At 36.9% G+C, this 13019-nt stretch overlaps 1 protein-coding gene across 4 annotated transcripts in view; it reads left to right on the forward strand.

Annotated features, from left to right (window-relative positions):
* Positions 1–1635: 1635 nt before the first annotated feature.
* FUBP1 (far upstream element binding protein 1) overlaps positions 1636–13019 on the forward strand; it is a 30142-nt gene continuing 18758 nt past the window's right edge. Inside the window, exons 1-8 of one of the 4 annotated variants that reach the window (XM_007458709.1) lie at positions 1693–1878; positions 8132–8222; positions 9050–9112; positions 9917–9955; positions 10930–10969; positions 11507–11559; positions 11651–11722; positions 11847–11904. In XM_007458709.1, coding sequence (XP_007458771.1) covers positions 1759–1878; positions 8132–8222; positions 9050–9112; positions 9917–9955; positions 10930–10969; positions 11507–11559; positions 11651–11722; positions 11847–11904 — 536 coding nt within the window. In that variant the 5' untranslated portion in view covers positions 1693–1758. Of the gene's footprint in view, positions 1879–8131; positions 8223–9049; positions 9113–9916; positions 9956–10929; positions 10970–11506; positions 11560–11650; positions 11723–11846; positions 11905–13019 lie in introns of all 4 variants that reach the window. The other 3 variants (XM_007458712.1, XM_007458711.1, XM_007458710.1) reach the window with 3 other exon arrangements.

Consider the following 13019-nt stretch of genomic DNA (forward strand, 5'->3'; position numbering starts at 1 on the left):
TGTGGTATACATGAAACAAAGTTTATTTCTTTGGAGGTAAATGATATCACTCTGTGACTAACACTATGTTGATCAGGACTAACTGGTATATGTCTAATTAATAAAATATGAAAAAAATTACTGATTAATAAATGCCATTTATTGGACTTTCTCAAAGCACAGCTGAAGAAATCCTACTTAGCAATACCACCCAACACTGCTTATACAGTTTTTCTTTTTACCAGTTATGCTTAAATCTGTAGTCCAACACATTCACTGCTTTTCCAAATACAAATTCCCCCCCAAATCGAAATAGATGGCTATGCACACTGAAGGACATAATCAGAGCTGTAAATGGATAAAATGGTAGGAAAAGCTAATTATGGGAAAATGATGGCCCACTTGTACCTGTGTGCATGTAACTGTTATCAGACTTACTTTGGGCCTTGAGCAAGTGGATACATTAATTTCAGGTATAAGTAAGACTGCAACACACGTTTCTCTTAATTACTCTAAGACTAGCAATGGGCAAAGTACTCTTTGAGACCTAACTCACTAAACACAAAATACCAAAGTTGGTAAAGTTCATTTTACCTCATTCTTTGTTATCTAAAGGGAAAGAACTGGGGGGGGGGGGCAATAAAATAACTGTGATCGACTCCTAAAGCATTCTAATGGGTCTGAAACTACAACCACTAATGCAGTAAACTACGTGCCACGATATGCTCCAGAAAGAAATTACCTGGTAACTGAAGTAGATAACAAAAAACAAAATAATCAATATCATCATCATCTAGTCCCGGGATGACAATACAAAACGTCAGAGTTCTCACAGGTTGCGGCTGAGGGAAACTATTTCGAAGAAGCCACAAAGCCAATTTTGGTCAAGAAATGGACGCTGTTTCTTATCTATAAGGACCTCAATAAAACTGGCCATGGATACATACGATACTAGGTTTACTGAGTCTGGCTAAAACTGAATTTTAGGAACAATTACATTTTAAAAAGGTAAAGAAAAGGTCAGTCATACCGTCACAGCCTCATCCAAAGAATTTACACAAAAACTTCAAAATCAGCTCGAGAACGAAGGCCTCCGGCCTAAATTCATCCCCACTTGTGACAAAACTCAAAACTGACAATCTAGAAGTAAAATGCAGGGACACTTCACTACCCTTAAAATCATGCCGCGTTCCCGCTATGCCGGGCGGACGTTTTCGGGAGCATCACCGCGCGGCGGCCAAAGCGCGCGTCTCCCAGATGCCCTCCCGGCGGCACGCTCTAGACACTGTTGCGCCGCCGTTAAGCCTATCGACGTCCCCCACTTCCCCATTAGTACACAGAATGATCCTGGGCGGAAAATCCACCCATTCTACCTCCTTGAGGCGGCGACCGATAAGAAACTACTTCTTTCCTCCAGGCTTTCAAAAATTCAAGCAGACGGCGGCCAGCTCACCAATCTTATCCACTAACCAGAGGGATAACCGCACCGCCTCAACCCAAGAACGCACATAGAGGAGGCGCCGATAGAAACCCCATTCTCGCGAAATCTGAAGACAATTCTCGCGATATCTCGCTGCCTGGCTTTTTCCAGCCTCACCCCCACACCAGCTCGTTGCTTCAAAACATCGCGAGATTTTCTTCTTTCAGTCTCCGCCCCTCTACGGCACGATGGTCGCACAAGAATGTGATACAGCCTCGGCGGCCGCCATTTTCTTTCTTTCTTAGCAGTTGGTTGAGAGGTTCCTGCGAAGAAGCGGTAGCGGCCACTGTAGAGTAGGCATGGCAGATTATTCAACAGTGCCTCCACCCTCCTCTGGCTCAGCTGGTGGTGGAGGCGGCGGCGGTGGTGGTGGAGGAGTTAACGATGCTTTCAAAGATGCGCTGCAGAGAGCCCGACAGGTAAGTCTGGACCGCGCGGCCAGACCCCGACAGCTCACGGTAATTGGCCGTTGGCTGAGTAGGCCGCTACTTCTTCGCGCATGAGGAAGAGGAAAGAAGTGCCCTTCCGCCCTCTGAAATGTGACGAGACTCACGTTTCCCCATGTTGCTAATACCGAATAGAGGCTGGAACTCGGTTTTGTGTTCTTGGTGTCTAAGCCACTTTGAACCCCAACGCGTGCTACGCGAAGATGGCTTTAGATTTTTTTCTCCTGTTTCTGCGGTACTCGCGCTTTTTTCTCCAAGGTGTTAGCATTTCCTTTTCCTCGGAGTGAACATCCTCTTCCATGGGGTAAAGCGCGCGTAGTTTTACACAATAGTATGGAAGCTTCTAGTAATGAGTTTGGGAAAGGACTAGGGTCTGTCCGCAGGAGCCATGGTAAGGGAAGGGATCTGTCATTAAAGCAGTCTTTAGAGCTTCCAACCCGTTCGAGCTCTCCCGCAATTAATCTTTCGGTACCATACACTTTCACACCTTCAAGGAAGAAAATTAGAGGGGAGCACTCGTATTCCGCGTTGGAATCCCTCTTCAGGGCGGGATTTATGCGTGTTCTACGGTTCCTTCCCTCTTACTTCTCAAAATGGCTTCAGGGCCATTATACCCTAAGTTTCAATTTGAATCTGCCTCTCAGTTCAGAGTCGTAAACTGACCAGACCTCTTTGTATTACGTAGGTGCGTACATTTGCCCTGAAGGCACCACTTTCCCAAACAAAAGCTGTTAAAAAAAAAAAAAAAAAAGTTAAATTCCAGGATTTTATTTGAACTTTATTAGATAGCCCCTTAATGTAATTTTAAAACGTGTGATGTTGGTATGGACTTGTGTCTAAGTAAAGGTAAGAATCTTATATTCTCGTTATGACACGATGCGTGTGTTAGATGTTAGACATTTTTAGAGTACAGTGTTAAGCTCATGGTAATCAGAATCCAATTTTGTGGTATGTTTTCATTACATTAGGAGTTCACTTCGTTAACTTATTTTTCACCCCCCGGTTGGATTAAAGGATCATTTGAGTCAAAATCCGTAAAATCTGTAGTGATGTAGCAAAGCGCTCATATTTTTATAATGTGAACACATTATAAATAAAAATGTACCTGTACCTGTTTTTAATCAGAAATTTTCCAAGGAGTCTAGAGAAGGTCATCATTAACCCTAATTTTGCGATTTATTCACCTAATTCTTATTTACTATTTCTGAACATGTTTAGAATAGTGACTGAAACGTTTATATAATGTCAGGAACTCTGTTAGAAGGGTTTTATTAGATTGGATTGGAAGACTCACCTGAATTATTTTATTCAACCAGCATATTGAATTAATTTATGACACACTGTACATAAATACTGGAGACTTTTTAAATGTGTTAATTGGGTTTCTGCCTTCTAGGAAGCTATGATGGTCAAGGAACCAAAGACAAAAGAATAGAAGTATCTGATTAACGCTTTCAAACAGTAGACAAAATATGGGCACTGTTAATTCATCCATTTGTTCTATAAACACTTTAGAGTTCTATGAATCAGGTACTGTACATAACACCAGGGATTGGGGTACCTAACTGCCAAAGTAAAGGACTGATACTTTAAGCAAGGCATTAAAGAATGAGTGAGAGTTTGACCAGTGGAGAAAGAAGCAGCAAGTGCAAAGGTATGGGGGTTTTGGGGATGACAAGAACCTAAGAGTGAAGTCACTGGAGGATAGGGTTGGATGGGGGAAGGAGGGTGGAAAATGAGGTGAGAAAAGGTACAGGTGGATACAACTTCTGAAGACAATTTTCTTATTTAGACTGCTTTTTTAAATATAGAAAATGTCCTCAAACTATGAATTTCTTGTCCTCTGTTTATATGCCAATAGCTGCCCCAGTGCCCTTTCTGTAATAAAATTTACAAGTGTCTTTGCTGTAATTTGACTGTTTCTACAAAATTGATCTTAAATCTGAGATTCTCATATTTAGCATTTGAGTTGAATTGCCCCTTCTGGTTACATTTGAGAATGCTTCGGTATATTGGTTGTAGAGCTGCTTGTCTGATTATGTAAGTGGAGTATAGGGAAGAGTGCTTGGGCTGAAGGGACAAATTAGGTTAATCCCTGAAGTACTTTTTTCCTTATCTATATTAAATGGATACTGAATTATATTTCCAAAATCTCCATCTAACCTTAAGTTTCTTTTCTTTGTCTAGAGTATTGTGCTGTGTTCTTTGGAAGGAAGAGGTATAAGAACGCTTCTTGCCTTCAAAGAGCTGCATACTGCTTGGGAAGCTATTGGCATTTCAGCTGGATAGTTCTTTGTTGTGCAGGAAAGCGGAACAAATGTTAGGGAATCCCTGGTCCCTATCTAGTAAATGCTAGTAGCATTTACTCTAGCTGATTGTTGCCGTGAGGCAATTGAGGCTGAGTTGCTCAGTCTTTTTTCCAGAGAATTCTAATAGCTAATTTTTTTAATGTGAAATTTCCAGATTTTTATAATATTCTGTGAGCTAAATCTAGCACAGGGGCACCAGACTGCTTCTCTAGTTTAGGTTTCCAACCTGTCTACTTTAGAAATTTATATTTGGGTATTTCAAACTGTAACTGCAGAGGGTGATGTTGAAATTCTTCGATTAGATCTTTAGTGATCACACTGATAACAAGTTCTGTCTTTGAAACACTGGAAAATTGAGATATATCTATCTACTTTTTTCCCCTTAAGGTTATATGAAGATAGAAGTGAATCAGAGAATGAGACTTAAGTATAGTGGTAGATCACAGGTTATGCAAGAATATCAATCCTCATCACTTTCCCTCTAAACAACCATTAAATTAGTTAAGTACTCAGTTCTTGAAATCTCTTTCTTGATAATTGTGAAAGTAATTCAGACTGTATTATGTTTGAATGCAATGAAAAATTTATAAAATAGGACTGTTGACTTTTTACTTAGCATTAATCTTCAGTGAAAACTAGCATTTGAGTGTGTGCGGGGTGGGGGGGTTGTTTGGTTGTTTTTGTTTTTTTAACACATTCTGAGATGGAATAGCAAAGCTTGATTGTGATAATAAGCAAAGATTTCTGGGCTGTAAAGAGGGGACAATGCTAATAAAGTGGTGGGCTAGTAATATTTCTAGCCTCTTCACATTTCTGGTGCATAGGAATTGAATCCATTAGGACCTTGCCCATAGTAGGTACTCATTATTTATTGAATTGAATCAACAGATATCTTTAATGAATTAAAGCAGTAATGAAATTTTGTTCTGAAAATAATTATGTTCTTTCAAAGTGTATATCTTTGGCCAGTACAAATAAAAACTTGTTAAATTTTTTAAATTGAATATTTGAAGTCTTGTGAACCTGCTTTATAGTTGAATTAAAGTGTGCTGATTTGTTCATAGTAACTGGCAATTTATATGCTACATATTAGGCTCTGTGCTAAGCATATTTATATTAATTCATTTAATTCTCACAACTATTCTACAGGGTAAGTGTAGAAACTATTTATCTCTTTTGTACACAGAAGATGAATGAGGCACAAAATGCTTAAGAAAATTTGGCAAGGACACAAAGCAGTAAAACCAGAATTACCACTGACCCCAAATCACGGTTGGACCCCAAAGCCTAAGGAAGCATGTAGACTGAAAATTAGGAGATAGTCATTTTGGGCATTTAGGTAATTACTTCTGAAAATCAGCTTTTTGTGTGTTGTTGTTTGTGGTTTTGTTCTTGTCGTTTTAATCTCTAAAATCAGGTGGTATGACTGAATAATCTCAAATTTCCTTTCAACTCCAAAATTCTTGGATTCTAGGAATAATTGATGAAGAAAGGTGGAAAATGCTAAAACATTGAAAGCACAAAAAATATTTACTCATTTGAGAAGTAGGCAGGGTCCAAATGGAAAGCTTGACTTTTTACTGTAAATTGTAAATCAAAGAAGTTACCTACACTTAATTCTACTAGTCTCATAAGAATTTTATATAGTTAGAGATTGGATTTTAGGAATTACTGTTTCTCTTAAATTCTGTGCAGTGACCTAGGAAGTGTATGTTTTCTGTTGATCTTGGAGAATTGATTAAATCTGTGTTAGTATTTTTTCTAAAAGTTCTTCTCTAATGTTTTTGTATTGGTTCTGAATTTTTGAGATGGTGTTAACTGGTTCTTCTGAGTGAACTAAAGATCAATTTTATTTTCAGTTGGATATTTTTAGAACTATTCAGTGGATAGGGAGGTATAAATAAATATCCTTTTTCTGTGCAGAAGTTCCTTGGAGTTCAAGGAGTGCTGCTTTGCAAACTCAGTGTTTATAAAAGCTAACTAACTGCAGAAGGTATTACCAGCCTAAACCATTTTCTTTCATTAGTATTAACTCTTTCCTTGGACCAGAAATATTTTCCTCATAACTTCAATGCCTAGCAGTATGTTAAATTTCCTAAGGAGCAATTCAAATGCTGATTGCTTTAAAACTGAAGGGTGGAAAGGCAGTTCTCAGGTGTGATGAGGAAAACTTTCAGGAAAGAAGTAAGATTTTAATAAGATCAAAGATTCGAATAAGCTTTTGAGAAAGTGAAAGATGATTAAGATAGGTTAGAGTGACCAAAGCTATAAAGTCAGAAAATATATAATTGTATACCTTTCTTGTTGAGCATTTTTATATTTAATCCTAATATGCTTTGTGGTGGGTGTTTGCATTTACAGATGAGAAAAAGGGAAACCTATGAATCCTAGGAAATACATTTGGTATATGGGAACTGATACATGTTTAGGACTTACGTGATACATATTGGATTCAAGTCGTTGAATACCCTTATCCTTTCCAGTTTTCTAATTATAATGAAGCTTGAGGCACTTGGTTTAGTTCCACATCAACACCTTTCTAGAAGAATTCCAGTCACCAAAAGTTTCATTTTCTGTTAATTTTTATCATGGATAATTTCATGCATACTCAGAATTGAAAAGAATAACTTGGTGAACTTTAATGAGCCCATCACCCATCTTTGGTGATTACCACTTGTAGTAACTGCCAAGGAGGTGTGTAGAAATTGGGACTTCTCTACCATTGACTTACTATGTAACATTGGTTAAGTTACCTCTTGAGATTTTTTTCAATTGTAAAATGGATATCTATCTCACTAAGTACTCTACCTCATAGAATTGTTGTGATGATTCAGTGACAAAATGAGTATAAAGCATTTATTATAGTACAGAATTTGGCCTTTTGCTGGCACTCAGCAATTTTAGTTCCATTTCCCTTTTCATAGAAAAATGCAGTAAATAACCCCTGGTTGTGCCCCACTTATGACTTGAGGCTGGTGTTTCTTTCTCTTTTTTTTGTGGTACGCGGGCCTCTTACTGTTGTGGCCTCTCCTGTTGCGGAGCACAGGCTCCGGACACGCAGGCCCAGCGGCCATGGCTCACTGGCCTAGCCGCTCCGCGGCATGTGGGATCTTCCCGGACCGGGGCACGAACCCGTGTCCCCTGTAACGGCAGGCGGACTCTCAACCCCTGCGCCACCAGGGAAGCCCGAGGCTGGTGTTTCTTATACGATGTTTACCCCACTCTAAAAGTTAAGTCTCTAACAATGAAATGAGTTGTGGTTCTATAACAGAGACTTCCTTAGATGTACAACTTCCCAGGCTTCCTCCACACCTCCTTGTTCCCTTAGAAAAAGATTGTCCAATAGAAGTATAATGCAAGTTACATGTTTTGTTTAACCCAGCATATCTAAAATATTACCATTTTAACGTGTTCAATATAAAAATTTTTGAGATGCTTTACATTCTTTATATTTGTTGTAAGGTTTCGCTATCTGGTGTGCATTTACACTTGAAGTACATCTCAATTTGGACTAGACATATGAAATACTCAGTAACCAAATGTGGCTAGCATTTTACCTTATTGGACAGCACAGCCTTAGCATGTTCACGTTCTCCCTATACCAACATAGAGAGAGTCATGGGAGAGAGACATGGAGAAGATAGAATTAGGATCCATATTTTCCTCAAAGTTATTTGGTCAGTCTTCTAAAGATTCTTAATTGATTATTTCTTTGTTCTTATAGAGATATATCAGCAGCAATTCCAGATGATGATTATTTGTTAACTCTGAAGTTATTAATGATAGTAATAAATTGAACTGTAATTTTAATTTGTCTATCAAATTAATTTTCTTATGTGATAGATATTTAGCATATATTAGGAAATAATGTAGTTATGATGCTATCCTTAATGACGGTGTGTTTTTTGTTTTTTAAGATTGCAGCAAAAATTGGAGGTGATGCTGGTACATCACTGAATTCAAATGACTATGGTTATGGGGGACAGAAAAGACCTTTGGAAGATGGAGGTAAGTTATAGCCATAAATATTTTAAATTGTTTTACACAGAGTTTAGTTGAAGTGATTTTCAGTATTTTTCAGATGTTCTTTTTTTGAAACATTGCTTTTATCATAAGGTTCCTAAAATTGTAAGGGTTATATTGGACTCAAAAGGAGAGGGGGGAAAAGAGACCTAGACAAGGTAGGTAAAATTTGAGTTAACCAGCCAGTTTTGTCTTACTAGAGAACATCATTTTCCCTCTTTTAGGATTGTGCCAGATTGATAGTTTGCACAGACGACTTGTTAATATACTGAAGAAAACAAAAATACAAAATGTTTAGGAAACATTTCATGGGTTTTTCTCATCATACATGAATTAATCTGAGATGCTGTATTCTCATTACTTTGTTATTTCACATTTCACTTTAAAGGTTGAAGTTGTTATAGTTTGCTACTTTAGTTGTGTTGCAGGTTATACCATTTTTTGTTTGTTTTAGTACCTTGTTTTGTGTTTCAGGTTTAACTCAAAATGTGGCTTAAAACAGTAGATAAACAGTGCCTTGTATTTTTTAAAAACATAATTGTTGAACCTTCTGAACGTAGAAGTCTGCACATATTTTTTTGTTTTAGATTTGATGTATGAATTTTGATACCTTTTCTTTTTGCCCTTTTTTTTTTAAAAGGAGGATTCTGAATGAGCGTATAGAATGTATTTGTAGCTTTTGACCAGGAGTGCTTGGTTTCCTTTTATTTAAGTGTCTTTCACATTTATAGTGAGGTTTTAATATACAAAAAAAATGAGCTAATGATGCTTCAGATGTTGTATGTAATGTATTCTTTTTATTTTATGTGTAGATGGCTCTTGGACAAGTCCGAGCAGTACAACACACTGGGAGGGAATGCCCTCTCCTTTTAAAGGCAGGAATTTTTATTTATTACCTGTGTTCAGTATGTAAACGTGAAATAAACCAGTGGATTCTTAAATGGACACAAATATTTCTTGGATTATGTGTCTGAATTTTTGTTGCACAACATTCTGATGTTTAATCATTTAAGTTTGAAGGGGGGAGGAGAATGTAGTACTTTGAGCTGTAGGTTGTCTATTCTAAGGTACGCATTGTATTCATGTGTGTAAAGGATGTAGATAAAGATGAAGTCATGTAGTTGTTTGAGTTTCTTTTGAAGTTTATGCTGTGAAATGTTTGGTTAGGAACAGTAGAACAGTTCAGATTGAGATTGCCTTGCAATGTGACTTTTTACTTATTTTGCATAGCTTTGTGTTCACTGTCAGATACACTCAACTTTTGATATGTCAAATTTTCACATTTTGATAGGTTTTTTTCCTTCCAATCTTCAGTTCCTACAGTGGGAAGCATCATTAGACTTTAGCATGTGATGTTTTGCTAAGTAACGGACTAAATACTTTGTCTTGTATCATTCTAAAGTGCTTAACATACATTAAGGTCAGTGATTTGATTTCGTAAAAAAGAACTTTTTTTAATGTCTGTGCATCTTTTAAACATGAAGAGAATGAAAGAAATGCTGTTTTCTTTCAATCACTAAGTGTTTGGGTTGAGTTTTGGCAGTTTTGGTTCAAATGATAAACCATACCCTCAGCTATTTCAGTAAATGTTTATATTGGTATTCTTGATTGGGCATGGGGGAGCTAAGTCTTATGTTTGTACTTACTGGCAAAAAATTAAAAGACTCTTAATTTTACAGATCAGCCAGATGCTAAGAAAGTTGCTCCTCAAAATGACTGTAAGTATTTATTTTAACTTGGGTTAAAAGTTAAAGTAACTGTGGATTTTAATATTAGGGCTTTGTTCCTATGTTTTGTTGGGTATCTTTGAAGTTAGTTGAAGGCCATAAATTATCTTCTTGTATGAATTTATTTGTAAAAATATACCTCCTATCTCCCAGTTCAATTTCGGCCATGTATCAATATAATTTAAGATTTAGTTGCTAAGTCATTTTACATGTTCAATTTATTTTATAGCTCTGTTTTTGAAGTACAGTTGTTATATATTTCATTATGGTTTATCATTGGATATTGAATGTAGTTCTTTGTGCTACGTAGTAAGAACTCATTGTTTATCCATTCTGTGCATATTAGCTTACATCTGCTAACCCCAACCTCCCACTCCATCCCTCCCCCAGCCCAGCACCACCCCCCACCACCATAAGTCTGTTCTCTGTCCACTAGTCTGTTTCTGTTCCGTAGGTAGAATCATTTGTGTCAAATTTTAGATTCCGCATATAAGTGACATCATATATTTGTCTTTCTCTTTCTGACTTAGTATGGATATCTAGTTGGATCCATGTTGTTGCAAATGTCATTATTTCATTCTTTTTAATGGCTGAGTAGTATTCCATTGTATATACGTACCACATCTTCTTTATCCATTCATCTGTCAGTGGACATTTAGGTTATTTCCATGTCTTGGCTATTGTGAATAGTGGTGCTATGAACATAGGGGTTATAGCTCCATTTCTTAATCTTTGCTTATGCTGCTTGCAAAAGGACAGTTTTTCTTCTATGCTATTGCCAGTAATGTCTGCCATTTCACTGAGTTTCTTGCCCACTCTCAGTGTTAAGTATTCTGCATAAAATTTTGTGCTCTTCAGGGTGTTGTCTGTGTGTCAGGGAAAGATTTTAGAATTGCTTAAAATGATTATATTGTTAAATATATGTCAATTAAATTAAATTCTCACTTTATTTAATTTTTTGGTAGCTTTCGGAACACAGTTACCACCGATGCATCAGCAGCAAAGGTATAGTCAAATAAAAGCTTTTCAAAGAGCACTTTGTAAGTTTTAGTTGAACTGTATGTGAAACACAGCCAAGTTAGTATATAGTGAATATGTGTCTGCCTTTTCTTTTTTTGGTATATATAGCTCATTTCCCTTGACTCAGTTAGGTGATAGCAAATGATCTGTTTTCTTGAGTGAGATACGTTTGTAATTTCAAAGGATGGGTGGAATTAGCCACACTTTAGAAGAACTAAGCTGAATTAAAATAACTGTTAAAATGATATCTCCTGAACTGCACCCCAACTCCTTTTTGTTCGTGCCTTCAGACTGTTCCATCCACCATACCTTCCTCACTTGATGTGTATGACCTTAATTAAGATACTGGGTTTAACTATTCCAGGCCCCATATTTTGACTTTGAGTATTTTAAGTATGTGCCTAGAAATCTAGTTTAAGCTATTAGGAGCCATTAGATTTCCATTTTTATGTTTACCTTTTATTTATAAACAAATTATCTATCTTTCTTTGAAGGAAAATGTTGGTTTCTGTTATTTCTTAGCAGGTCTGTAATGACAGAAGAATACAAAGTTCCAGATGGGATGGTTGGATTTAGTAAGTAATCTAATTTTTTAAAGCTATGAAAAAACATAATCAAAACATACTTTAAAATCTTTCAGCAAATAATTTTCTTTTTTCTTACTAGTAATTGGCAGAGGAGGTGAACAGATCTCACGCATACAACAGGAATCTGGATGCAAAATACAGATAGCTCCTGGTAATGTTATTCTCTTGCTATTATTTTCAAAGTGACAAGAAAACTAGCATTTTTAAAGTTGCTAGTGAAAACGATGCTGTTAACATTTTCTTGGCCTAAGATTTTTGTTTCTTTTTAATTGTAGACAGTGGTGGCCTTCCAGAAAGGTCTTGTATGTTAACTGGAACCCCTGAGTCTGTCCAGTAAGTACGAAAATCATGTTCCAGCCCTTCCTTCCTACTGAAGGATATTGTCCCTGCAATTGAACTGACTTTCTCCTGCGCTATTCTTTTTTCCCCTGTTTTAGGAAATTTCTAACAGCATATAAACATGCTTGAAAATCCCTCTAAACAGAAAACCATCCCTAAACCCCACATTTCTAATTCTCTGCTCTCTTTTACAAAAAAACTCATAAAAGGTGGTAGCTCTGCTTGAATCTTCAGCCTTGATTTCTTTCCCTAAATTCCAGATTCATATCCAGCTGCTTCCTTAGTATACTGTCAAGTTGAATGTCTACTAGACATCTTTAAATGTTAAACTTCAAATTGTTAAAAACAGAATCATTGTTTTCCAGCCCATGCTTTTTCTTTTACTCAATCTAGTTCATCTCATTTCAGTGTATGAAAACTCTGTTTTAATACTTTATCTTTCTCTAAAGTCTCATTTATCCATAAGCATTTTTTCCTTCCCAGTTATTTGGAATTCAGCCTCCTCTTGCCACCTTCTATACTATCACCTTATCTATGACACCATTTGCCTATATTACCACAATGTGTCTCCATTCTTTTTAGCCTTGTCTAATTATAGTATAGCCATACTGATCCTTTTAAAATATAAATCAATTCATATCACTACTTGGCTCAAAAATCCTCTAATGCTTTCCCATTTAGAGTAGAAGTCAGTGTCTTTATTATGTCTTGGCTTACCTGCCACCTTTCTCACTTCATATTTTACCATTCTTCTCCCAACTCAACTCTGTTCTAGCCCCATTTAGCCTCTTTTCTATTTTTTCAGCACACCAAGTGTGCTTCTCATTAGAGTCCTTTGCACTTTTCTGTTTTCTTCTCCCTGGAACATTTTTCCCCAGATATTTTCATAGTCACTCCTCTACTTCCTTCAGGTCTTGGTTCACATGTCTCCTTATCAGTAAGGTCATTCATTTTTCTTTTTTTTTGGCCCTGCTGTGCGGCTTCTGGGATCTTAGTTCCCATACCAGGGATCAAACTTGAGCCTGCTTCAGTGGAAGCGCAGAGTCTTAACCACTGGACCGCCAGGGAATTGTTCATTCATCTATTTTGCATAAAATAGCATCCCTTCA

This window comes from Lipotes vexillifer, unplaced genomic scaffold, assembly GCF_000442215.2.
Source record: "Lipotes vexillifer unplaced genomic scaffold, Lipotes_vexillifer_v1.1 scaffold419, whole genome shotgun sequence".
Taxonomy (NCBI): domain Eukaryota; kingdom Metazoa; phylum Chordata; class Mammalia; order Artiodactyla; family Lipotidae; genus Lipotes; species Lipotes vexillifer.